The sequence below is a fragment of the Lycium barbarum genome, chromosome 7, assembly GCF_019175385.1.
Source record: "Lycium barbarum isolate Lr01 chromosome 7, ASM1917538v2, whole genome shotgun sequence".
Classification (NCBI taxonomy): Eukaryota; Viridiplantae; Streptophyta; class Magnoliopsida; order Solanales; family Solanaceae; genus Lycium; species Lycium barbarum.
The window spans coordinates 91,636,298-91,664,174 of NC_083343.1; the positions used below are offsets into that span (position 1 = coordinate 91,636,298).

The 27,877-nt window shown below is 35.7% G+C and overlaps 2 protein-coding genes across 5 annotated transcripts; both read right to left on the reverse strand.

The window, feature by feature from the left end:
• Nucleotides 1-6,154: 6,154 nt before the first annotated feature.
• On the reverse strand, nucleotides 6,155-6,850 carry LOC132603550 (uncharacterized). The gene has a single exon (XM_060316680.1). It carries the CDS (start codon nucleotides 6,707-6,709, stop codon nucleotides 6,428-6,430), a length of 282 nt encoding a protein of 93 aa, XP_060172663.1. The 5' UTR covers nucleotides 6,710-6,850; the 3' UTR covers nucleotides 6,155-6,427.
• Nucleotides 6,851-10,590: 3,740 nt separating this feature from the next.
• LOC132603551 (NADH dehydrogenase [ubiquinone] 1 beta subcomplex subunit 10-B-like) lies at nucleotides 10,591-27,411 on the reverse strand. Of its 4 annotated transcripts, XR_009568389.1 has the most exons (5): nucleotides 27,060-27,411; nucleotides 26,895-26,939; nucleotides 26,599-26,650; nucleotides 11,957-12,041; nucleotides 10,591-10,821 (listed from the first exon to the last, which is right to left on the reverse strand). XR_009568389.1 is itself a non-coding variant. In XM_060316681.1 (3 exons), the coding sequence occupies exons 1-2, from the start codon at nucleotides 27,343-27,345 to the stop codon at nucleotides 26,905-26,907; spliced, it is 321 nt and encodes a 106-aa protein (XP_060172664.1). In that variant the 5' UTR covers nucleotides 27,346-27,409; the 3' UTR covers nucleotides 10,591-10,821; nucleotides 26,895-26,904. The 4 variants fall into 4 exon arrangements, 1 of the variants encoding a protein (XP_060172664.1); XR_009568388.1 differs by lacking the exon at nucleotides 11,957-12,041; XR_009568387.1 differs by lacking the exon at nucleotides 26,599-26,650 and having other exon boundaries at nucleotides 27,060-27,410.
• Nucleotides 27,412-27,877: the final 466 nt, after the last annotated feature.

Here is a 27,877-nt window from a genome sequence, read left to right on the forward strand (position 1 = left end):
GTTGAGCACACACATGCAAGAAGTTCTTCAAATGTCGGAGTGGACAATCCTCCGAAGAATTTCGGAAATAACCTTCAAGTTTCAGCAGCTGATAGATAGAACTATCAATTTTGAAAGTAGCATTTCCAGTCCTAGGAGGAACCACAGCAGAAGCATAATCAACTTCAGTGATGAATTCCGCAAATATATTCTCATCCTCATCCTCTTCTGGTGCAGGTGGGTTCACTTGGAGTCCACCTTGGTTTCCTTGATTTCGATTCTGTCTTCCTGCCATGTTCACCTGGTTCACCACAACAGCAAACAAGGTGTGATGGAATAGAAAAAGTTTTAAAGAAGAGTACACAACAATCGGTAATTTCAAAACCGTATTCCCCGGCAGCGGCGCCAAAATTTGATACGCTCAAATTACACCTATTAATGGCGTAAAGCGGACGTTGTCAAATATAGTAACCCAAACAAGGTTGGGTTCGAATCCCACAGGGAATATCGAGAGAAAAAGGTACTAATTATTTATGTAACTAATCTTTAGAAACTTTAATTTTATTCTGAATAGTATAGAGAAGAGATTTGGTTTGTATTCGCTATTTTGAAGTATTTGGAATTTGTTTGGATTGGGAGAACCAAAGTTGTGTCCCCTCGGTGATTAGATGTTATGCTATGGGTATCAATATGATATATTTCTAATGGGTCGGGATTTTGTATGCACTTGCTAATATTTTCCAATAGTGAGAAAGTATTTCTTTTCATGATTTTTCCAAATGCAGAAAAGTTGTAAATAAGACCGATTAAATATGTCAAGTAGAACTCATCTTATCCCTAAGCGAGTTCATTAAACGGGGTTTAGCGCCCCGAGTCCTTGTTATATTATTTCAAATCACACCCTAGTTTATTTTTCCAAATAAACTAGGATTTGTGCATAAGCAAGTGTTTGCAACCACTAACGAACAATGAATGCGAGAAATAGTAAAACACATCACAACCCATTATATATATATATATATACACAATGTTAGACACCCATTACATAACACCCATCATTTGGGTCCACAACTTTGATTAAAGAAACTACTCACACGTGATGGTCTCAAAAGTAGTAAGCAATAAATGAGACATAAAGCTTACAAAGTGTGATAAAGATTTTAAAAAATGGAATCTTGTTGTCTTCACTAAGCTCCAAAAGTGGAGTAATCAATGCTCACCCACCAATGGAACTTTGTTCACGTGCATAAAATGAAAATTGGCTGCTAAAAATAACCTAAAATGTTCTTTAAATAGGCTCCAAAAAACGCACAGCAGCGACTGACAAAATTGCCCCCGATAGCAAGATCGACGTACCGTCGATCGTTCGACGATCCGTCGATTCCTCCGTCCTTTGTATCTTCAGCAATGCGATCCATTCGACGGTGCCGTCGACCAGTTCGACACTCCGTCGAGTATTCCGTCTTTCTCCCTTTTTGTTGGCAGATCTTGATTGACGACACAAACGACGAAGCGTCGATCAGTTCTACGCTTCGTCGATGTCTCCATCCTTTGTCGTCTTCAACTATTGTCATCACTGGAAAATCGAGCTTATCGACGCTTCGAAGGACGGTCCGTCAGCTGATCGACGGAACGTCGATTCTTCATTTCTGGCCAATTTTTCCTTTGTTTTTTGTTTTTGCTTTTGGGCCATTGTTTTCCTAAAACACAACAAAAACATATTAACAAAAACCAGACTTACTTGAAAACAACCAAAATTCATAGTAAAAAGGCGTCGAATGTGCCACAAATCCACGGCACATCAGATGGAGGGAAAAATATTATTTGTGCTTATACATTCTGGTAAAATTTATGCAATTTTTGAGCCAAATTTTCTTTTACAACTGAAGTGAGCATTCATTAGGTCAACTATATCTTTTATTAAACCTCCAATATTTTACTTCTTTAGTGAGCTTATACGTGCTTATAAAGATGTGTCCTAAAATTATTTTTAGGTATAATTTTAAAATATTTTAATTTATTAATGTATTTTAACTATTACTAATTGATATAAATTGTAAGATCATTAATTAGGTTAATCTGTGTAAAAACTCAAAATTGAGGTTATATATTTTAGTATAAATTTAGAATTATTGAAAAATTTGTTGCGTTAGATGATTCTAGAAGATGAAATATGAGTGTCGAATACGGATGAAAAATAAAATACATCATTAAATCTTAAATTAGTTCAAGCTAAACGCGAAATGAGTTTGAAGCAGGGCAGAATTAAGTGTCAATAGGGTAGAATTAAGTGTCGGCGTTTAGTCGAATTCGGTAGTGTTTTGGTTCAAACTCTTTATCTGTCTTAAGAGTTCATTGAGTATGTATAGATTATTAATTTAGAAAAAGTAACTTAAAAAAGTTAGAATTCAAAATTCATAAACTTAATATTTTGGCTCCGCATCTACTTTGAAGTGAATAATTTCATTAAAAATAAAAGTTAAGATGTTAAAGAAGTGAAATGAACGTTTTGTTTTTATATATTGAAAATATTCTTATTTGAAATTTTAATTGTTATACAGTAAAAAAGTGTAATATAAATCATTTTTAATTAAAATATCTACTTTATATTTTGAATTTGGGTCCGGGCTTAACACGGGCCTCGTGAAACTAGTATATATATATATAGGGGATCAATCCCAACCTTAGCCGGTAAAATAATCAACACAAGAGAATTCTTAAAGAATCTTTTATTTTCTTCAATATATAAACCACATGAATTCTCAATTATTTTAAATCACATTTGAATCAGGATAACCAACCGGTCATGCCAACTGATAAAATCACTAACCTTTTTAATTCACGTAGCATGTGATTCCATCATCATGCTTATATTTGTGTAGCTCAAACAGGAGGAAAAGACGGATAACCTTTCACATAAATATTTATAATCCTCTTCGATTGTAGTAATATGAAGATATTAAATCTTCCCATAATTTGCGGTCTCAATATAATTCATCTTTGGCCAATACCTTTGAAACTTTAAAAGTTTCTTTTGAGACTTACTACAACACCAATATTATGAACAATTTCATTCCTCCGGTAGTAACAAATAAGATTTTCCAAAGCTCTCAATTAATTATGTACTACCACATATTTCATAATACCATCCAAATGGTGAACATCTCCTTTTAGGGTTAATTGTTATTACGGTCATGGTCAGAACCTTTATAGGCGAGTTGTAGTATTTATCCAACCATACATAAGCACGTCCTTATTCATAATTTATTAACATTTCACTTTCAAAATGGGCAAGCATTCACAATGCTCATCACAGGTCACAATGGTCTATTCAAGGAATGGACTATAGTCATATATACGTGCTTCGTAAATTTTCATTATAAGCCCATTGTATTTATCATATTCATAGGCCACCTCGACATCACTTTGAAATTGTATCCTTTGCTTTGATGGAGGATTTATAAAATTTCATCAAATTAGGTCGCATGATAACCTCGTGCCCAATGACCCCACATTGAGGCAAAAATTACCTTACCATTTTGCGAATCCACAGTGCCCTTCCTTTTATAATTACCACAATGATGACTATTACTATAATTTTGTCATTTGCCACGCCCAAGTCCATTTGTACAACCACAATAATTATTTTTTCATCACTCAAACTTATCATGTACTGCTACCACATTCACTTTAGGGAATGGAGCAAAGTCGGAAGGGCTTCATAATTTTTCATCAAAAGTTCATTTTGCCTTAGTCAGCATTAAATCATCAATATATTGCATTGGGACTCAAACCCAACGTCTAACCATATAAAGACGTGTTAGCCATAAATCGATAGGACTTGAACCAAACATCTTATTTTATCATCATAATGCATCAGGATTGAAACCTAATGTCTTATCATCTTGATGTGACCGTACGTCTTAACCTCAATCAATGGCATAATAGGTCAAAGTGCAATAAGACTCACCGACGAGCCTTAAAAATATTACCACTTTACATAGCCATGTGGCCCTTCGAGTTCTTTGCCCTTGTAATTACAGAATGAACTTCTATAATTAAGGATTCAAATCTTTGAAATCATATTCAAATAAACCAACTATCTACAATAACAAGAAGCAAATATTATTAGCATAAATAACATAAGCAACTTGATGATCCATGATGCAAATGGGGGAAACGAAGGGTTACAGCAACCAACGATCCCACAGTTGGTGTGCATCAACATATGTAACTCCAATAATAATTACACAACATCAATTAAATGAGTATTGTTGATAACATTCTGCAACTTTTAGAACTAAATGAGACCATATCTTTAGTTGGAAAAACTGTTAGAAAATCCCATTACTTTATGCTTATACTTTATAGAATTCAATATATGATTTGAGTTATGCTTATACTTTATAGAATTCAATATATGATTTGAGTTATGCTTATACTTTATAGAATTCAATATATGATTTGAGTTTAAACTATTGTAACCTACCAGCAAAATTGAAGTAAAAATAAATTGGGATCACATATATACCTCATACTCCCTTTATAATAATACTATTATTTAATAAGATCCATACCAAAGGCTCAAGCTCACTGCTAAACTGATCACAGCCCAAAAGGGTATAAACAAGCTGTGAAAGTTAAAAAGCACCTACCATCGTTCTTGACAAAGAGTGAGCATTAATAACAACAACAACAACAACAACCCAGTGAAATCCCACATTTTGGGGTCTGGGGAGGATAGAATGTACGCAGACCTTACTCCTACCAAGGTAGGATGGCTGTTTCCGAGAGACTCTCGGCTCAATAGAAGCATAAAAAGGGAGTCAGATAAGGTTAAAAGATTCAAAACGATATTGTAATGAAATAATGCAAGCGACACAGTAAAACAGGATAATCAAGGAATTCAAAGCGATATGGAAATGCAAATAACGAAAGCGGCACAGGTAAAATAGAGTAATCAAAGTACAGAAAGTAGCAAATAATAACATAAATCAGAGCACAAGAAATTATAATGCGCTAATGCGCCTACTAATAAGGAAAGATAACGAGACTTATATACTAGCCTTCTACCCTAATGTGGGTCCTCCACACCTTCCTATCTAAGGTCATGTCCTCGGTAAGCTGTAACTGCGTCATGTCCTGTCTAATCACCTCTCCCCAATATTTCTTTGGCCTACCCCTACCTCTTCTGAAACCATCCATGGCTAACCTCTCACACCTCCGCACTGGGGCATCTATGTCTCTCCTCTTCACATGCCCAAACCATCTCAGTCGCATTTCCCGCATCTTGTCTTCCACCGAGGCCACTCCCACCTTATCCCGAATAGCCTCATTTCTAATCCTGTCGCTCCTAGTGTGCCCACACATCCATCTCAACATTCTCATCTCGGCAACTTTCATCTTTTGAACGTGAGAGATCTTAACTGGCCAACACTCCGCCCCATACAACATAGCCGGTCTAACCACCACTCTGTAGAACTTGCCCTTCAGTTGTGGTGGCACCTTCTTGTCACATAGCACTCCTGAAGCTAGCCTCCATTTCATCCACCCTACCCCAATACGATGTGTGACATCATCGTCAATCTCCCCGCTGCCTTGCATGATAGACCCAAAGTACTTGAAACTACTTTTCTTTTGGATGGCCTGAGCACCAAGCCTAACTTTCACGCCAACCTCCTGGGGTGTCTCACTGAACTTACACTCTAAGTACTCTGTCTTGGTCCTACTCAGCTTAAATCCTTTAGACTCCAAGGTATGTCTCCAATCCTCCAGCTTAGCGTTAACTCCGCTACGAGTCTCATCGATCAGGACTATGTCGTCCGCGAAAAGCATACACCATGGCACCTCACCTTGAATTTGTCGCGTTAATAACGTGTCGTAAAATCAACCTAAAAGAATTAGTACAATATATTAAAAGATGAAAGCAAGAACAACAAAGAGATAAAGAGACACAAGAGATGAGAGATTTTTTATTTATCCAAGTATGTTCAATTCATCCAAATATGTTCAAGTATAAGCACATCACTTATTATATCCTTATATATACTACTACATAGAGGATAGTTAAAAGGTGGCAATAAACAAGATAATAACTATGAAGATTATGGGGAAGATGTGAGAATTAATATTTACATAATCAAAATAGTAGGTGGGAGATTTAATAACTACACCATGGAGAAAGTAGTGGGAATAACTACTTGAGAGTTATGAACATTCACCGTAATATACATGATATTTCATAACAAAATACTATAAGTTGTAATAGATTAAATCTCGATAAAAACAAAACGTACCACATAAATTGAGATAAATGAAGTAATTTCTATGCGTACTTGAAAAAGAAAAAATGTCTGTTTGACAAAAGAAGAAGAAGTGAGAAACAAGTAGTATTTCGCTGTACATAAGATGCAAACCGTGTAAAATGCAATACTCCGTTGGCTTCAGGTTAAACGCCGTTAGTCTCCGGTTCTGGCACGGTGTTAAGATCCAGTTCCAAACCTCCATTTCGTACAATATTCCGTCCAACACCATTGGGATCAGTCTCCATCGCCGTTAACCTGTTTGGTACATTAACGTGAGGAGCACTCTTTTGGAGATACTTAACGGCGACGTGCATCCTTCGCAATATGGCGTAGAACTCTTCAACCTCCGCCTCTGACGGCGCTGCAACTTCTCTTCTCCGATCTGCCCCATTAACGGTTCTCTTCCTTTTCTTCTCTCCTTCCATTAGTGGCGTCAAATGTTTACGGATCGTTTGAAAGTGATTTTTCTTCTATTTATATTCTCTTCTCTATGATTTGAGTAAATACTGTATTGTTTAATTTTTAGGTCGTTGATGGTGTGCGCCGTTCGTATTGTGAAATCAGGTGACATATGGAATATGATATCATTATCATCCAAATATATGCTTCAATCACGCTCAACCTATAACAAATTGTACCAGACGCGCTTTATCCACCGCCTACCCACTCCTTCCTATTTTTTTTTAATTCTCCGCCAGTTTTACTTGTCCAGTTTTTTTTTTTTTCAATTTAATTTATGTGACACACTTTTTTTTTTAATTTATTCCAAAAAGAATATTAATTTTTTATATTTAGAAATAATTTAACTTTATGAGATAATTTACAACACACAAATATCTAAAATGTTTCTTTCTTTCTTAAAATTCAAACTTAATAAAATAGTGTCACATAAATTGAGATGAAGGGATTATAAATAAATGTCCACCTTTACTTATCCAGTTTGAAAATCAAGAGATAATTACCATATCATACCTATTTACCCTTATTAATAATTATTGACTCTGAAACTTTAAAAAATTGTTAGTAGCTGCACAGATTTTAAAGTATGTTTGATTGATATTAATTGTTTAGTTGATTTATAATAATTAGGAGTGAGGTAATGAAATTGTCATTCTATTTATTGCTCCTTAGAGAGTGTGTCAAGTCAAATATTAATAAGTAAAAAATGGACAGAAGGAGTACTTATATTTTTTTTTTCTGCGAGTTTCACACTCTAACTAGTAATCATTCCATTTTCATATTTGACGTATCACCATCTATGTAATAAAATATATCTTGTTGTAAATTTAGATAGAAAAAAAAATAGTTGATAGTTAGCTTAATCAGCTCATAGATGATAATATTTCAGACAAAAAAATAATGGATAGTTAAGGCGTGAAACTCAACCAAAAAAATAATAGTTAATGTGTTATTTTGACCATTAACTATATTTTTTAAGAGCGATTTGGATGATCATCTTGTCGGCAGGCGATTGAAGTGTACGCTTCTTTTTGGTGCAGACTCTTCACACTACGTATCGTTTTTAATTGTTTTCTTTCAGTTTATGGAGCCGACATATTCCAGGAAAAAAACAGAGAAGATTCTAGTAGTCAAAATATCACTCCCGTCTTAAAAAGATTATCATTTTTCATTTTTAGAAAATTATTCTTTTGTATTAACTTTTTCATATTTTTTTAAAATATTTTAAATTATTAATTATGACGACTTATAAAAAAATTTACGTAATTTTTAAATATATAAATTCTATTTTGAAAAAATTAAAAGTTCTATGTTAAAATACACAGTTAAAATTAAAAAATTTGACTCTCGAAAAACAAAAAATTTTAATTTATGTGTGTTGATTATTATTTGAGAGTCAAAAGATACTTTCCTTTATCATAATTATTAAAATATTTTAAATTATTAATTCTTGTGACATTATGTTTAGTTTCTAAATAAGAGTTTTACTTAAGAATAATTAAAGATTTTATATACACAGTTATGTTAAAAATTAGTTAGTTTGATCATTTTACTCCGAATTAAGACACATAAATGAAATAGAGGGAGTGAATTGTTCCCAAAAAAATTAACAAAAGTTTTTGAAAACCTGAAGAACCTTTTTCCGAAACATTAAAAAATAAAATCAAACTTTTTCTAAATATTGAATTTTTCAGAAGAAGAAAAACTTTGAAAATAAACAAAGTTTGCAAAAGGTTTTTTCAGCACCTTTCTAACAAAGCGCCTAAAGAGGAAAAAGATAAGCTCGAATTTTCATGCTATTTGGTTGCGGTCACCGGTGGGTGATCAAGCGATTCATTGAAACCTGTGTTATACCTCCTAATAAAGTAAAGTCATGTGAAAACTCTCCAATTTTAAGATGAGACAAATCTAATTAGGTAGAGAATGGACTCTGTCCAAACGGAACCACGGACTAGTCCCTTCATGTCCAAAGAAAATATTTTTTTTTCCACCACCCGATGCTCGTATCCGTATTAAAATCCGATTATATCTGAATTCGCACCGCATAGAGTCCAAACAAACAAACCTTTCTTTGATGCTTGAACAAAGCAATATTACTATTAATAATCACCTTGTCTACTTCACATATATTTTATTCCATATATTTTACTAAATGTAATACTTGTGCTAATGATAAATATTCTATTAAGTCGAAAATTATAATTTGATTAATTCTCACTCATTATCCGTTATGAGGTAAATTGCTCTTTCTTCACATGATATCAAATTATTTCGATCATTGTCTCTGGCTTATATAGTTCTCTTTGCATGAGTACTCGTTTCACCAATTTTTTAATTGATTTTAAGTTAATATATTTTCTCTATATATTTGGAGATATTTGGAGCATCTCAAAATGATTGGTACATTTTATATTTAAATAAAAAAAATAATTTACTGCTTAATCATTTAAAATTTCAGTTATTAGATTACTTTTATTCACTAAATCTGCTTGACTAATTCAACGGACATTAACTAATTCTTTTATCAGGGGTATAAAATAAATACTCATCTAAGTATTATTGCCATATGCAACCAAAATTAAAGACCCCTCTCAAGGAGGGGAAAGAGCGGTGAGTTTGATAGAACGGCTAAAGTAAAAAAGAAGAGAGTCTGTTTGGATCGACTTATTTGAGGTGTTTGTAAGTCAAAATAGTTTTTAAACATTTTTATAATATTTGGATAAACATTTTAAAGCCAAAATATCAAAAAAAAAAAAAGTGCAAAAGCTCTAAGTTATAAGCCCATCCAAACAACCTCGAAGAATCAAAGTTCAGCTGGATGCTCTTTGGCTTGTTTGTCTCCTCCTTTGAAAATGACCATCAACAGTAGGAATATGGAAACAATAAAAGAAGCTAATCCCACAAAGTAAATGGAACCCCACAGCCTACATTAGAATTCATAAAAGAACAATCAGCTCAGTCATTAATTAGTCAAAAGTTCCGTTAGGGTTTTGACAATGAAGTTAGAAATCAACACAATTTTGGGTTGGAGCAAGATCCTCCCATGTCACTTCCCATTAGTAGAGAACTAAACTTGGATTCTGCACTTAGGTTAATTTTCAAATTTAGACTTGGAGGACAATCCGCTCTATTTTTTTATTTTATTTTTAATAAATGTATTATTCAAATCAGTGCACACCTAGATTATTCTACTGAATATTTACTACCCAACAACGCAGGTAACACATAACTCTATACATCAATGGTTACGTAGATGCGAACTCCATTGGTGATGGTATGAAGGAGTTTGCTTATGATCCTAATGAAATCATTACAGATTATCTACCAGCATTTGATGAAGAGGAGCTTAACTAGTCAAATGACTTGTTGATAATTGATCCAAATTAAATGAACTAACTTGTTTTTCTATAATGATGCACTAGCGTACAACCTAGACACAACATGGCTGTGCTACAACCTAAGCGTATGTCTTTCCATAAATTTGTATTGCACCAACTTTCTAAAAATTCTTCACAACAGAATATTAACACACGAAAAACGTTAGTTTATGTTACTTTCTGTCGATGTTATAGACACAAACTGCTTCCTCCCTCGAAACTTTGCCATTATATGAATCTCCTCGGAGAGCATTGTTGAACTTAATGCCTGTTGGTAACTTGGTTCCCCAGTTAGAGTGGGTTTAAAGAAACGGCAAACAAAGTGTTCGTGTAACCATTTTCTCAAGAGCTCGAATATTATAACACAGAATACAAAATACCAGGCTCTAATCATGTTTCACATTCTGTCTTGACTAACATTACGCACAGGATAGGGTAAGTATAGAACAAACGAGCAGGAGACTAAGAAGGAAGACAATGAGTTTTTTCCTTTATTTCCACTATGAAAATATAGTTCCCTCAACTAAAAAAGTACCTAGGCTGAAGTTAAAGCCATTGCAAACCATTGTCGTCTTCCACATAAACAGGAAACTAAAAAAATCAGGTCTTAGAGCAGTGAATTACAGAAGCAGCGATACATTGAAATTCACCGGCTGGTAAGCCCAACAACCTCTGAATTTTATACTTTCAACTGGATGAACCTGCAAAAATGGGAGGAGTGAGCATTTAACGGTTAAATGTTATATTTTAGGACGCGGAGCTTAATATGTACAACAAAAACCAGGGATATATTGCAAAGTCGAGAACTTGCAAAAAAATTGTGTACCAACGGACATGGATCATTACAATCTACAACATAAGAACAGGCTTACAACATGAATATTGAGTTGCTATTCTTTACCTGAATTCTACATGTTTGAGAGCTCAAAGCAATTTGTTATCACTATTCAACTTGCATAGATTCCTTTTGAAATTTAGTTTCACAGGACAAACAAATAGACTTATTCAATTTTTGCTTAACCCACACCAACTTGCCAACTGCCTAGACAGTTGAGAAACCATTCTATCCAAGAACAAGTTTGGTTTAAGAAAGGAAAGGAAAGAAGAAAGCCAACTTCTTGATTTTGTTCCACAAGACTATTTACTCTTCCTCACCAGTCATTTGGTATGAAAGTAAAAGATTTACTGACAATGGGAATTAACACAAGGAAACTAAAAACTAGAAAGAGATGAAAAGATAGAGATAGAATAAGAAAGAAAGAACAAAATCTAATAGAAGCAGCAATTAGTCAAGCCAAATAACATATACCTAATACCTACTAAGTAGCAATCCAACTACAAGAAATCAATCCAAAGAAGAAGAGATATTAAACTCATACATGAATACTTACTAGAGGAATCCAAAAAAGGTTCAATTGAAGAGGATAAAGATATCCCACAAAGGGATGCTCCCTCAAGAGAGTTCTCATCAAAAACTCCGTAAAACCATACATCACCTCAATTTATACTACTAGCTAAATGATGGGTTTGGGTCCAACTCCAAGTACTTTAAAATAATAAATGCCCTACATAACCAAAGGAGTCATGAGGCTGGCGGGTGGGTGGGACAATGCTTGAATCCTCCCGGAAACTCTAATGGGGGTCAACTCGTAGTCAGTGTTGGTCAAACCTATGGTCAACCCCGGTAAAATCTTGATCAACCCTTCGTAAAGCCTACTGGTCTTCTTAATGATGCCAGCCTGTGGTCATGTTGACGTCATTTACCTTCTCCTTTACATCTAGTTTCAATAAGGTTGAAAAATTCATGGAGAAGGAAAACATAACATTCTACTTTACCTTCTCCTTTGTTACTTCCTCTCCTGCAACTATCCTCTTTCATCCTGCTACTTTGTTTATTTGATAAAGCTCATCCTCTTTCACCCTATTAACACATGACAAGACTAGTGAATTTTGCTTTGCCATCGCAATTGTGCTGCTAAAAAGGCAATGGCAGCAGTAAGACATGATTTCTTCAAATGACTCAGAATAGTGGGATGAAGTCTTAAGGAATCTATTGATAGTGGAATCAGAAAGACACTGCAACTCTTTCATGGTTCTACATTCATACTGTATGTAAGTTACACTATCTTCTTTGACAGAATCTCAATTTCTGTGTTATTACATGTAGTATATCTGATCTTCAATTTGTAAGAGATGCAACTTAGTCCTTCCTCTAGTAGAATCAACAAATTCTGATAGGATATTAACAAGCTTAATCTTTTACTGCCTTTTGTCCCTTTTCAACTGCATATATCCTTAAACTCCTACAGATTATTCCCAAATTTGCCGCTTCTTCATGAATCCCAGCTCAACTTTTTGTGAACTATCCAGGAAGGCAGTGACTTGTAGGGGTTGCAGGCAAGATGAGAGAGTATATAAGAGGGATATGATGGCATGGACCATATAAAAGGAAGAGGATGAAGTGATGGAACTCACCTTAGATGGAAGGTTAATGTTTTGAGAACTAGAATACAAGGACCAAAACTAACCTAAGAACAAGGTGAATTAAAAATAAAAATAACTGTTACTCCGTCCCAAAAAGATTGTCTTACTTTCCCAAAAAGATTGGCGCACATTTCTATATTTAGAAACAATTTAAATTTATGAGATGATTTACAGCCACACAAATATCCAAGGCTTGTTTTGGACCACACACTTCAAGTCTTCCTTTATTTCTTAAACTTTGTGCCAAGTCAAACTGAGACAATCTTGGGATGGAGGGAGTATTAAAAATTAACACTGCTACCTTCCTTATATATTAGTTTTGCTCCTAACCATCATTATAGGTCACTATGTAGAGATGACAGGAATTTTCTAGAGAATACAGAAAGCTTTAGTGAAAATGGACTCAATAATCAGAAGTGTTTCCAGTTAAACAACTGTAACTATTGATTTGGCATTTTCAGTCCGAGCTTGGTATTTTCTGGCCAAGGTGTGTGAAAGGTGTTAAGAAGGTAAAAAGGGTTTCAACTTTCGACTGATAGTGGAGTTGCACACCACAATAACTTTGCTAGATAAAGGAAGAGGAAGATTAAGGAGGTGAAAGAGGTTATCTAGAAAGTTATACCTCTATTTAACAGTCATTTGGTATTTTAACCTACATTGCCAGATGCATTTCTTGTGCTTCTTGTGGTTGTTGCTTCCCCTAATTTTGTTTTATTTCAAAGGAATTATTGTGGGTGGGCTATCATAGCAACAGATAAGTAAACAATCAAAGTAAGCAAGTTCAAACTTGTATTGCAGCTAGTTTCTTTATCTTCATTTGCAGAATCCAGAGAAAAAATTGAATAACTTCAGGTGCCAATTGCTGCATATTTAAAAACACAAACAGAAAAACAGAATCACCAAAATACGCAACTCCTAAACATGTTGTGACTTGGATTTTATGCATGGATTAAACTTGTTATACGGAGTCTGAGTTACTAAAAAAGAATTGAAAAAAACAAATGTGATGGAACCAAAAGAATAAGGAAACGAAGAGAAATCTAGTGTAGTTGCAGAAGTTTTTTTTTTTTTTTTGATGACATGGGAACCCGCAGCCGCTACCCTTCGGGTGCGCACAGGGTAAACCCATGTATTTGCAGAAGTTTTACAACATTAAAAAGTTGATCATGTCTCGGTAAACCCATGAAAACTTCAAAAACCTAAAAAAATCTACAGCGTCCTAGTAGATGCATCAGATTCATGAAATCGGTAAGGGCATTTGAATTTTGGATACCTTTTTGTATCATTTATATTGTGGGAAAGCTAAGTCCTTATTCATTCTAAGCCATTGCAGTACGTGACTAGCAAGGAACAATCACTGTTAAAGGAAGATTTAAGAAACCATTGCTTAATAGTGATTTCCCAAGCCCGGAGGTAAAAATTAAGGATTTCCTGCCCTAAGGTAAGAGTTTACTCTTATTCTTACTGTTTTGTGTTAGCTTTCATCTACTCAGGATTGATAGAATGTCAGAGCTGCATAAGTGTAAATACAGGACTCTTGAGATATAGATTAAAAAGCTGAAGCATGGATTTTAATAGGTGACCAATTTGACAGTTTTTTTTTTTTTTTGGTAAAGTAATCAAATGTCATTAGTAAAGCATCAAGAAGATGCAAGGTTACAGGTGGGCAAAAGAAGCTGCTTCAATCAAACGGGAAGCAAACTTAGACAAAAAAACTGTAAAACAGCCAAAAGGAATCCTGCCTATTGTTCTAAGCTAAGCTAAAGACAGGGAACTAACAAAATCCAAAAAAGTATCCACACTGTTTACAGGGGTAAGAAAATGCCAACTAAATAAGCACTCTAAACATCTAGCCTTGAGAGTACTAATAGGATTAATAAAGATTTGCCCTTGTTGAGTCAATTGGAGTAAAGCCAACAGTGATTGAAGTTTTGATTGTTTGTTTCGTAGATCAATAAAGATCTCCCCTAGTAGAGTCGGAGTCAAGCCCAACTGCGATTAAACATTGTGGTTACTGTAATCTATCTCCTGACTGGTTTTATTTCAAAAGGCGTGATTTCAAAATTGATTTGTTGAATACTATGTTTCCAGAGGTATGGTATCTTATGTTTCTTCACATATAAGCATGCATGGGGACAAGCAAAATATGGCTATGACTTGGTAAGTGCCTACTTTATCTTGAGTAGGTAGCATGAATTATGCTAATGGTTTATAGTGTTCATGAAAGTATATATGTACTTTGATGAGCCTGTTCGAAATTGAGGCAAGACTAACTAGCTTTGAGTAAAATATGGATGATGTATGATTCTTATACAAGTTAATGAAGTATTTCACATGCTATATATTTAGCTGTATGCCTAAGTTGAGATTTTTTATTTTTTTTTTGGGAAAAAGGCTGGAAGATCACGGATGATATACGCTACCTTAAAAAGGAGTGATGATATCACAAAAGGCAACCTACAGAAGTAGCAGTTACAGCTTGTGCTACCGACAAAGTGCAGCTTTAGATTCATACTGTGCCAATATCCCTCCTACCTGATTGAGATGGCTTCAGACACTCATAATGGACAAACAGAGCAAAAGATACCTCACTGATCGAGTTAGGATCAGACTAGGGGTGTCAAATGGACAGGTTGGGCTGAATTTGGACCGGTCAAAATGGGCTAAATTAATAAATGGGAGGGGTCACGACTCACCCACAAGTTATTTGGATTAAAATGGGCTGGGTCATTACTGCCCAACTAGACCCAAATATTTCTGTCCTCCTTTCTCAAGCAAATCAATTAGCTTCTACTAATATCAATTCCTTCAATTCTAAAATATTGTTCCACCAAGTATACAAGTGGAACCTAACCAACATCAATTTAACTTAGGTGGGCAAATCTTCTTATACCACACTAAATCAGAGGATATCTAACATACGTCAACATATAAAAAATTTAATTAGTGTTAACAGTAACATACCTAACGTTTAGTTGAATAATCCCATTAATTGAGTTGCTATGTATTTAACCACTGTAAGGAACTCTTAGCCCATTTTTATTTGCTCTAGTGATGGATTGTCTGACACGGCGAATTCAGGTTGAGGTGTCATGGTGTATGTTATTTGCGGATGACATAGTCTTGATCGACGAGACACGCAGCGGAGTAAACGCTAAGCTGGAGATTTGGAGACGAACTCTGGAGTCTAAAGGGTTCAAGTTGAGTAGGACTAAGACAGAGTACATGGAGTGCAAGTTCAGTGACATGACACATGAGTCTAGCGTGAAAGTGAGGCTTGGTACCCAGGTCATCCCAAATAAAAGAAGTTTCAAATATCTCGGGTCTATTATACAAGAAAATGGGGATATTGACGATGATGTCTCACATCGTATTGGCGCAGGGCGGTTGAAATGGAGGCTTGCTTCAGGAGTGCTGTGTGATAAGAAGGTGTCACTAAAACTTAAAGGCAGGTTCTACAAAGTGGTTGTGAGACCGACCTTGTTGTACGGGGCAGAGTGTTGGGCAGTCAAGAGCTCTCACGTCCAAAAGATGAAAGTTGCGGAAATGAGAATGTTGCGATGGATGTGTGGGCACACCAGGCGAGATAGGATTAGGAATAAAGATATCCGGGATAAGGTTGGAGTAGCATCAATGGAGGACAAGATGAGGGAAGCGAGGCTGAGATGGTTTGGGCATGTGAGGAGGAGAGGCACAGATGCTCCAGTGCGGAGGTGTGCTATGGATGGTTTCAAAAGAAGTCGGGATAGGCCGAAAAAGTATTGGGGAGAGGTGCTGAGACAGGACATGGCGCAGATTCAGCTTACCGAGGACATGACCTTAGATAGGAGGTTTTGGAGGACTTAGATTAGGGTAGAAGGCTAGTAGGTAGTCGCTGTTTCGATCTATAGTCTATTGTCCTTTGTTTCTTGCTACTATATGTGGTTTCTTGTACTTCGATTAGCTTATTTATCTTATTTATTTGTGGTAGCTGCTGCTCCCTTTTTTTTCAGACTGCTCTATTTTGACTTATTCGCTTTCTTTAGTTTCATTTGCATTTTGCTTTGAACTGCTTCTGCTTATCTAACCTTTCTCGTTGTGATCTCTCTTGAGCCGAGGGTCTTTCGGAAACAACCTCCCTGTCTTCCGAGATAGGGGTATGGTCTGCGTACACTTTACCCTCCCCAGACCTCACATTGTGGGATTTCACTGGGTATGTTGTTGTTGTTGTTAAGGAAATAATTCGATATTCTAATACCTTCAGATAGGTTCAGTCAGATACAGTATCACCATGACCAATGCAAATAGATTCTTTAATTTTATCTTGCAATTAAAGAAGTGTTATTCACAAAAAGAAATGGAATATCAAAGAATAGAATAAATCTCAATGATGTCAATATCAAAAAGGATTATATATGGATAATGAATTTCAAAAAAATAAAATAAAATTGCTCCAGATACAATAAAGCCATGATTTGATTCGTAATGATTTGTTTTAGGTGGGGATAAATCAATGATTACGTTGAGGCGTTCATCTTTTAGATAGAGATACTTCACGTTTTTTGCAGGTTAGAATTGGGCTAGTACTAGACTAAGATGGAGATCACTTTTAAAATGGGTTATGTTGAGCGGGCTAAAAGTTAGCCCAATACGAAATTAACTTATGCCCAAACCATTAGAATTTGGGCGGGCCATCAAATTTTGGGCCATATTTGACACCCCTAGATCAGACTATTGTGCCAGCAACTACAATACAAGTAGTGGCAGACCATAGTACATGTCATCCTCCCTAATATATGTTGTGCTTCAATGTTTAGTAAGATTGAAACAGAGACAGACTTATAAGATATGCATTGTGAGTAGGAGCATTAAATATAGCCCAAAAATTGATGGCCCACCCAAAATCTTATGGGTTGGGAACAAGATAATTTCATATTGGGCTGACTTTTAGCCCACGTAACATAACCCATTTTAAAGTGATCTCCATTTTAGCCCAATACTAGCCCAATCCTTATTCAAATTTCCCTACGCAGAAGCAGCCAAGTAATCAGAAATTTATCGCTCACAAACTATATTTTTTTCTTCATGCATTTTAGTTTTCATGAGTATATGAAATGGGTTTCACCTTCATCAAAAAAAAAAAGAAATGGGTTTCACATTTATGCATTTTAAGTGTTTCAGTATGATCAAAGAATGGATTTTCACTTGAAAATTTGTCTCCTTTTTAAGAATTTCATTGTTTAGTTCGGAGAACTCTCAAGTATTCTGATCTCTTTTTGTGTTTCCTTAATCCAATTGGAAAATCAGTTCATTTTCTATATTTGTATGCATCTTGGGTGTCTATAAACAAAGAATTGAACATTTGTTGTTTTTTGATGTGTATAGTGTAACCATAATGGATTGAACAATCTACACCTTTAGCAGAGGAATTAGTTTTAAAAATTGAATCAAGTTGGGCGGCTCGCCCATCCCATTTTTAGCCCATTTCAGCTCAAGTAACTTTTGGGCCAATTTTAGCCCAACCCATTTATTAACTCAGCCTATTTTGACACGTCCAAATCCAGCCCAATTTGGGCGGGTCAAAATGGGCTGAATTAATAAATGGGTTGGGTAATGACTCACCCAAAAATTACTTGGGTTGGAATGGGCTAAAAATGAGTTGGGTCATGACCCCCAACTTCACCCGAATATATTTTTCCTTCTTTCAAGCAAATCAATTAGTTTCTACTAGCTTCGTATCAATTCTTTCCATTCTACATTATTGTTCCGCCAAGCATACAATGGAACCTAGCCAACGACAATTTACCTTTGGAGGGCAATTCTTCACATACTAGGTTAAATCACAGAGGATATCTAACATTGTCAACATATAAAATTTTAATTATTGTTAACAGTAGCATACCTAACTTTTGGTTAAATAATCCCATTAATTAAGTTGTTATGTATTTAGCCACTGTTAAGAAATAATCCAACACTCCAATACTTTCAAATAGGTTCAGTCAAATACGGTGTCACCATGACGGATGCAAATAGATTCTTTAATTTTATCATTGCAATTAAAGAAGTGTTATCCAGGAAAAAGAAATGGAATGTAGCCGAAAAAATCAATGATGTCCACGTCGAAAAGGATTATATATGGATACTGATTTTTATTTTAAAAAACCGCATGATTGATTCCTAATGGTTTGTTTTAGATGGGGATAAATCAATGATTACATTGAGGCATTTATCTTGTAGTTGGGATTCTTCGAGTTAGAATTGAGCTAGGATGGAGATCACTTTTAAAATGGGCTCTGTTGGGCGGGCTAAAAATTAGCCCAGTACAAAATTATCGTGTGCCCAATCCATTAGAATTTTTGGGGTTGGGCGGGACATCAACTTTTGAGTCACATATTTGACACCCCTAGATCAGACTGTAGAACCAGCATCTACAATGCAAGTAGTGCCAGACTATAGTAAATGTGATCCTCCCTAATATATGTTGTGCTTCAATGTTCAGAAAAGATTGAAACAAAGACTCAATTATGAGATAGGCATCGTGAGTAGGGGTGTCAAATATGGCCCAATAATTGATGGCCACCCAATCCATCCAAAATCTTATGGGCTGGGCACAAGATAATTTCGTATTGGGCTGATTTTTAGCCCACCAAACATAACTCATTTTTAAAGTGATCTCCATTTTTGCCCAATACTAGCCCAATCCTATTCGAATTTCCCTACGCATGAACAGCCAAGTAATCAGAAATTTGTCACTCACAAACTGTACTTTTTTTCTTCATGCATTTCAATTTTCATGAGTATATGAAATGGGTTTTACATTTATGAATTTTAAGGGTTTCAGAATGATTAAAAGAATGCATGTTCACTAGAAAAAATTGTCTCCTTTTAAGAATTTCATTGTTTAGTTCGGAGAACTCTTTAAGTATTCTTATCTCTTTTTTGTGTTTCCTTAATCCATTTGAAAAATCAGTTAATTTTCTATATTTGTATGCATCTCTGTGTGGCTATACAAAGAATTAAACATTTGTTGTCTTTTGATGTATGTATACTTTAACCATAATGGATCGAAACTACCTCCACTTTTAGCAGAAAGGAATCAGTTAAAAAAAATTGGGCGAGTCATGACCCAGCCCATTTCAGCTCAAGTAACTTTTGGGCCAATTTTAGCCCAACCCATTTTGATCTGCCCAAATTCTTCCCCCCACCCCCAAAAAAAAATTTGACACCCTTAATTGTGAGTTATACAATTGAGGTATATACGCCAAAAGTATCAATAGTAGCACATCATTTGTTTTAAATCATTTAAGATATCACCCGTTTACAGATTCATTCATACTGGCCATGAGTTTGATGCTTTTGAATCTTTTAGTCCGATAAGTTATAGATTAGCAATATTATTAAGTGAATTTCACACCTCACACTTCATGATTTAGATTTAGCAAAGAGTTAAGAGGTAAGTAGTACGCAGGTTGCACACTAATCTCTGGAGAGCCAACATTCCTCTGTGGGAACTATGTTGAAGTTTCTTTTTCTAGTAAGGAGTATTATTAATGAAATAGGGTGTGTTTGGTATGACGGATAATGTTTTCCGGATTTTCCAGTTTTCCTTGCTTTTGGTTGCACTAAATATCTGGGAAAATGTTTTCCTTAAAAATTTGAGGGTTGTTCAATTGCTACAGAAGATGGGTTTTGGTGCCAGATGGATCAGATGGATAAAGCAATGCATTAGTACAGTCAGATTCTCTATCTTGATTAATAGAACCCCAAATGGCTTTTTCCCCTCTCAGAGGGGTTTGAGACAGGGAGACCCCTTATCCCCATTACTCTTCATCTTAGCAATGGAAGGTTTGAGTAACATGATTCAAACAGCAAAGGTAGAAGGCTGGGCAGGGGACTTCAGGTGGACAACAGAATAGTAAATAACTTGGAAGTAACTCATTTGCAATATGCAGATGATACACTGGTTTTTTGTGAAGCAGTAGAAGAACAGATACTGGTTCTGAGGGTGATCTTCATCATATTTGAAGCAGTATCACGGCTACACATCAACTGGGGGAAAAGCTTCATTTATCCCATCAATGAAGTAACAGATGTGGAAAGTTTGGCTTTGGCAGAAAAGTTGGGAGGCAAAGTAGGAGAACTTCCAACAACATATCTAGGCATGCCTTTGGGAGCAAAAAGAAAGTCTAAGGGAATATGGAATGGGCTGGCGGAGAAGTGTGAGAAGAGATTAACAAACTGGCAAAGTCAATATCTCTCCCTGGGAGGAAGACTGACTTTACCGTCCTACTTGATGTCAGTTTTCCCTGTTCCAGCGAGTGTGATAAAAAGAATTGATGCCTTAAAAGGAATTTTTTTCTAGCAGGGTAATGAAGACAAGAAAAAGTTCCACCTGGTCAATTGGGAGGAAGTGACAATGAACAAGAAAGAAAGAGCTGTGGGGATCAGAGACATGAAAATGCACGACAGAAGTTTGATGATGAAGTGGTTATGGAAATTGGCAACAATTGACAATATGCTATCGAAGGAGGTCATCTCTGCAAAGTATGGTCTGGAGAATAGCTGGATGACAAATGTGGTGACAATACAGTGTATGGAAAACATTCAGAAATCTATGGCCTTTAGTTCTAGACAGATCCAGTTTCAAAGTTGGCAATGGCCTGAAAGTTTACTTCTGGGATGACAAGTGGATTGGTCATGTACCTCTAAAGCAACTCTATCCAGATCTATACACATTATGCCTTCAACAACAAGCTACAGTTGCTGAATTATGGACACGACAAGGTTGGAATTTACACCTCAGAAGACATTTAAATGACTGGGAAAGAATAGCAGCCTTGTACTCCACAGTTGCTCAATTCAATAATTTAACAGGAGCAAGAGATACTATGGTTGGGAAGATAGACAACAAAGGTTTGTTCACTGTAAATCAATGATTACGTTGAGGCATTCATCTTTTAGATAGAGATACTTCACGTTTTTTGCGGGTTAGAATTGGGTTAGTATTAGACTAAGATGGAGATCACTTTTAAAATGGGTTATGTTGGGCGGGCTAAAAGTCAGCCCAATACGAAATTAACCTATACCCAAACCATTAGGATTTGAGCGGGTTGGGCGGACCATCAACTTTTGGGCCATATTTGACACCCCTAGATCAGACTATTGTGCCAGCATCTACAATACAAGTAGTGGCAGACTATAGTAAATGTCATCCTCCCTAATATATGATGTGCTTCAATGTTTAGAAAGATTGAAACAGAGACTCACTTATAAGATATGCATTGTGAGTAGGAGCATTAAATACAACCCAAAAATTGATGGCACACCCAAAATCTTATGGGTTGGGAACAAGATAATTTCATATTGGGATGACTTTTAGCCCACCTAACATAACCCATTTTAAAGTGATCTCCATTTTAGCCCAATCCCTATTCAAATTTCCCTACGCAGAAGCAGCCAAGTAATCAGAAATTTATCGCTAACAAACTGTATTTTTTTCTTCACGCATTTTAGTTTTCATGAGTATATGAAATGGGTTTCACATTTATGAATTTTAAGTGTTTCGGTATGATCAAAGAATGGATTTTCACTTGAAAATTTGTCTCCTTTTCAAGAATTTCATTGTTTAGTTCAGAGAACTCTAAAGTATTCTGATCTCTTTTTGTGTTTCCTTAATCCAATTGGAAAATCAGTTCATTTTCTATATTTGTATGCATCTCTGTGTGTCTATAAACAAAGAATTGAACATTTTTTATTTTTTTTTTGATGTGTATAGTGTAACCATAATGGATTGAACAATCTACACCTTTAGCAGAGGAATTAGTTTAAAAAATTGGATCAAGTTGGGCAGCTCGCCCATCCCATTTTTAGCTCATTTCAGCTCAAGTAACTTTTGGGCCAATTTTAGCCCAACCCATTTATTAACTCAGCCTATTTTGACACGTCCAAATCCAGCCCAATTTGGGCGGGTCAAAATGGGCTGAATTAATAAATGGGTTGGGTAATGACTCACCCAAAAATTACTTGGGTTGGAATGGGCTAAAAATGAGTTGGGTCATGACCCCCAACTTCACCCGAATATATTTTTCCTTCTTTCAAGCAAATCAATTAGTTTCTACTAGCTTCGTATCAATTCTTTCCATTCTACATTATTGTTCCGCCAAGCATACAATGGAACCTAGCCAACGACAATTTACCTTTGGAGGGCAATTCTTCACATACTAGGTTAAATCACAGAGGATATCTAACATTGTCAACATATAAAATTTTAATTATTGTTAACAGTAGCATACCTAACTTTTGGTTAAATAATCCCATTAATTAAGTTGTTATGTATTTAGCCACTGTTAAGAAATAATCCAACACTCCAATACTTTCAAATAGGTTCAGTCAAATACGGTGTCACCATGACGGATGCAAATAGATTCTTTAATTTTATCATTGCAATTAAAGAAGTGTTATCCAGGAAAAAGAAATGGAATGTAGCCGAAAAAATCAATGATGTCCACGTCGAAAAGGATTATATATGGATACTGATTTTTATTTAAAAAAACCGCATGATTGATTCCTAATGGTTTGTTTTAGATGGGGATAAATCAATGATTACATTGAGGCATTTATCTTGTAATTGGGATTCTTCAGGTTAGAATTGGGCTAGGATGGAGATCACTTTTAAAATGGGCTCTGTTGGGTGGGCCAAAAATTAGCCCAGTACAAAATTATCGTGTGCCCAATCCATTAGAATTTTTGGGGTTGGCGGGACATCAACTTTTGAGTCACATATTTGACACCCCTAGATCAGACTGTAGAACCAGCATCTACAATGTAAGTAGTGCCAGACTATAGTAAATGTGATCCTCCCTAATATATGTTGTGCTTCAATGTTCAGAAAAGATTGAAACAGAGACTCAATTATGAGATATGCATCATGAGTAGGGGTGTCAAATATGGCCCAAAAATTGATGGCCGCCCAACCCATCCAAAATCTTATGGGCTGGGCACAAGATAATTTCGTATTGGACTGATTTTTAGCCCACCTAACATAACCCATTTTTAAAGTGATCTCCATTTTTGCCCAATACTAGCCCAGTCCTATTCGAATTTCCCTATGCATGAACAGCCAAGTAATCAGAAATTTGTCACTCACAAACTGTACTTTTTTTCTTCATGCATTTCAATTTTCATGAGTACATGAAATGGGTTTTACATTTATGAATTTTAAGGGTTTCAGAATGATTAAAAGAATGCATTTTCACTAGAAAAAATTGTCTCCTTTTAAGAATTTCATTTTTTAGTTCGGAGAACTCTTAAGTATTCTTATCTCTTTTTTGTGTTTCGTTAATCCATTTGAAAAATCAGTTAATTTTCTATATTTGTATGCATCTCTGTGTGACTATACAAAGAATTAAACATTTATTGTCTTTCGATGTATGTATACTTTAACCATAATGGATCGAAACTACCTTCACTTTTAGCAGAAAGGAATCAGTTAAAAAAATTGGGCGGGTCATGACCCAGCCCATTTCAGCTCAAGTAACTTTTGGGGATAGTGCAAATCATGCTTTTGAATCTTTTAGTCCGATAAGTTATAGATTGGCAATATTATTAAGTGAATTTCACACCTCACGATTTAGATTTAGCAAAGAGTTAAGAGGTAAATAGTGAGCAGGTTGCACACTAATCTCTGGAGAGCCAACATTCCTCTGTGGGAACTATGTTGAAGTTTCTTTTTCTAGTAAGGAGTATTATTAATGAAATAGGGTGTGTTTGGTATGACGGAAAATGTTTTCCGGATTTCCCAGTTTTCCTTGCTTTTGGTTGCACTAAATATCTTGGAAAATGTTTTCCTTAAAAATTTGAGGGTTGTTCAATTGCTACAGAAGATGGGTTTTGGTGCCAGATGGATCAGATGGATAAAGCAATGCATTAGTACAGTCAGATTCTCTGTTTTGATTAATAGAACCCCAAATGGCTTTTTTCACAGGGAGACCCCTTATCCCCATTACTCTTCATCTTAACAATGGAAGGTTTGAGTAACATGATTCAAACAGCAAAGGTAAAAGGTTGGGTCAGGGGACTTCAGGTGGACAACAGAATAGTAAATAACTTGGAAGTAACTCATTTGCAATATGCAGATGATACACTGGTTTTTTTGTGAAGCAATGGAAGAACAGATATTGGTTCTGAGGGTCATCTTCATCATATTTGAAGCAGTATTAGGGCTACACATCAACTGGGGGAAAAGCTTCATTTATCCCATGAATGAAGTAACAGATGTGGAAAGTTTGGCAGAAAAGTTGGGAGGCAAAGTAGGAGAACTTCCAACAACATATCTAGGCATGCCTTTGGGAGCAAAAAGCAAGTCTAAGGGAATATGGAATGGGGTGGCGGAGAAGTGTGAGAAGAGATTAACAAACTGGAAAAGCTAATATCTCTCCTTAGGAGGAAGACTGACTTTACCATCCTACATGATGTCAGTTTTCCCTGTTCAAGTGAGTGTGATAAAAAGAATTGATGCCTTAAAAGGATTTTTTTCTGGCAGGGTAATGAAGACAAGAAAAAGTTCCGCCTAGTCAATTGGGAGGAAGTGACAATGAACAAGAAAGAAAGAGGTGTGGGGATCAGAGACATGAAAATGCAGGACAGAAGTTTGATGATGAAGTGGTTATGGAAATTGGCAACAACTGACAATATGCTATGGAAGGAGGTCATCTCTGCAAAGTATGGTCTGGAGAATAGCTGGATGACAAATGTGCTGACAATACAGTGTATGGAAAACAATCAGAATCTATGGCCTTTAGTTCTAAACAGATCCAGTTTCAAAGTTGGCAATGGCCTGAAAGTTTCTTTCTGGGATGACAAGTGGATTGGTCATGTACCTCTAAAGCAACTCTATCCAGATCTATACACATTATGCCTTCAACAACAAGCTACAGTTGCTGAATTATGGACACGACAAGGTTAGAATTTACACCTCAGAAGACATTTAAATGACTGGGAAAGAATAGCAGCCTTGTACTCCACAGTTGCTCAATTCAATAATTTAACAGGAGCAAGAGATACTATGGTTGGGAAGATAGACAACAAAGGTTTGTTCACTGTAAATTCTCAAATATCTTACAAGGTAAATGATTTTTCCTGGCTATTGGCAAAGGAAGTAGTGTTGACTCATGAGAATCTAAACAAGAGGGGGTTCCAGTTGTGCTCTAGATGCTATTTATGTGGGGAACAAGCAGACACAATCAACCATCTTTTTTTTTACACTGCAAATGGACAGATCAATTATGGAAGATATTCATCAGTCTGAGGAAGATCAGGTGGGTGAAACCGGGGAGCATTAAAGGAGTTCTTAGCTGATGGAAATGCTGCAAGACAGGAAGAGAGATGGAAGATTGTCCCAGCATGTATTTGATGGACAGTATGGAAAGAAAGAAATCAAAGATGTTTTGAGGGCAAACAAACTGACCTACAGAAGTTTAAAATGAATTGTTTAGCTCTATACTATTTTTGGTGTAAACAGGAAGTTTTAGGTCAAACTGAAGATATTTTTGATGTTTTATATTACTTGTAAGGAAGAATATAGATAGGAGATTCAAGCTGTAAGGTGTAACATTTTGAAAGGGGAACTACATTCTTTTTGATGTAGTATATCTGTGGATTTAACTGTTACCATTCTCAAAAAAAAAAATGCGGGAAAACATTTTCCGAATATATAAAAATACACCAACGCATCCCCAACCCACCAACCTGCCTAACTCCGAATTCAAAAAACTCATTGTGTTTTGCTTTGAATATATGCAAATGCTCTTAAAATGACATTTTCCAACTTGCATACCAAACACAAGAAAATGAGTAGGAAAATCACTTATTCTGAGAAATTTTCCTTCAAGCCAAACACACCCATAGTTTCAACCTATTAATGAAATACTCATTCGTCTCAAAATACTTGTCGTGCTTTTTCATTTACACGCCCCTTAAGAAAACATTAATTAGGAGGGGGTGTTTGACTATTTTACCCTTATTTATGTCATGCCATAATTGAGGTGTTTACGGTCTTCAAGACAATCCCTAGTAAGAGTAAAGCAAAAAAAATTAATTAATTTTGTCTTGAACTTCTAAAATGACATGTATTTAAGCAGATATTTTTAGTAAGCATGACAAGTATTTTGAGACAAAGGGAGTAGTTGCAAACATTTTTTAGTATCCTAAAATGGAAACAGTGTCATAGAAAACGAAATTGACATAAAATATTAGCAACGAATCAATGGCAAGACAACAATTCCAATCTAATAAAAGGGAAAGAGTAAAATACCTGAAACGAATCATTCGGACTCAACAGCTTCAACCTCCTTCGGCCCTGACAAATCCAACAAACACAAAACACTCACAACCCAAAATAAAAAAAAAACCTAGAGCCTGTTTGGATTGGCTTATTTTAGGTGCTTTTTAGTCAATATAGCTTTTAAGAAGTAGTTACCGTGCATAAATGGAGGACGAAGATCCTTGCCCCAACCAATACCACGTGTAGCATCAAGATACTGCTGAACAAGATGACGGCACTTTTGAAGATGATTAACACCTTCGATACGGTAACACCAACGTAGTTTATCACGAAGGATCTTAGCTTTTTCAATGTCGATCCATTTCTCTCTTACTAAATGTTCTCTCATCTCGAAGAATGCAACTGGGTCTTTGTATGGATTGTTTGGGTCGAAGTTATCTGGTGCTCCTTCATCGAACTCTACTCCCTTTTTCCGTCCCATTTTTTGTTCTTCTCTCTGGAATTGATTTTTTGGGGTGTTGGGGATTTGAGTGGAGATGATGAGTGAATCTGGTGTATTGATTTATGAAGATGAGATTTGGGCTTGGGTTGAACTTGGATTGAGTTGACCTTTTCCAATGCACTTATTAGGCCCAACTTCATTGTACGTTGGGTCGTTGACACTTTTGTCCCCTATTTTGTGCTGGTCTTTAACTTTTACCCCCATAACAAGCAATTTTTTCGCGGGACATAAGTTTATACCATCGCATCATAATATCTCATATGTTATGTCTCGCGGCCTTAAAGTATCTATGCTCCCCTAAGCATAAGTTCAATTTTGGAGGATAATAATTAAAGACCAACTCATTTGAAGGACAAGCCGTGCAATTTCGTCATTTGTAATCGTACCTCTTTTTTCTTCCATTTATTTTTTTTGCGACCTTTTGTTTTCCTAACAAGAAAAATGAATAACAATAAGAGGCAAATTTAGTATTTGAAGTTTGTGAAATCCTACGATGGCCTCAAGTTAATAC

What these genes read in the sequence shown, in the direction of transcription:
- LOC132603550 (XM_060316680.1), bottom strand. Translation starts at nt 6,709, where the DNA reads ATGGAAGGAGAGAAGAAAAGGAAGAGAACCGTTAATGGGGCAGATCGG.
- LOC132603551 (XM_060316681.1), bottom strand. Translation starts at nt 27,345, where the DNA reads ATGGGACGGAAAAAGGGAGTAGAGTTCGATGAAGGAGCACCAGATAAC. An exon ending in TCGTCCTCCATTTATGCACG is followed by an intron (nt 26,940 to 27,059) that starts GTAACTACTTCT and finishes TGGATTTGTCAG; the next exon opens with GGCCGAAGGAGGTTGAAGCT.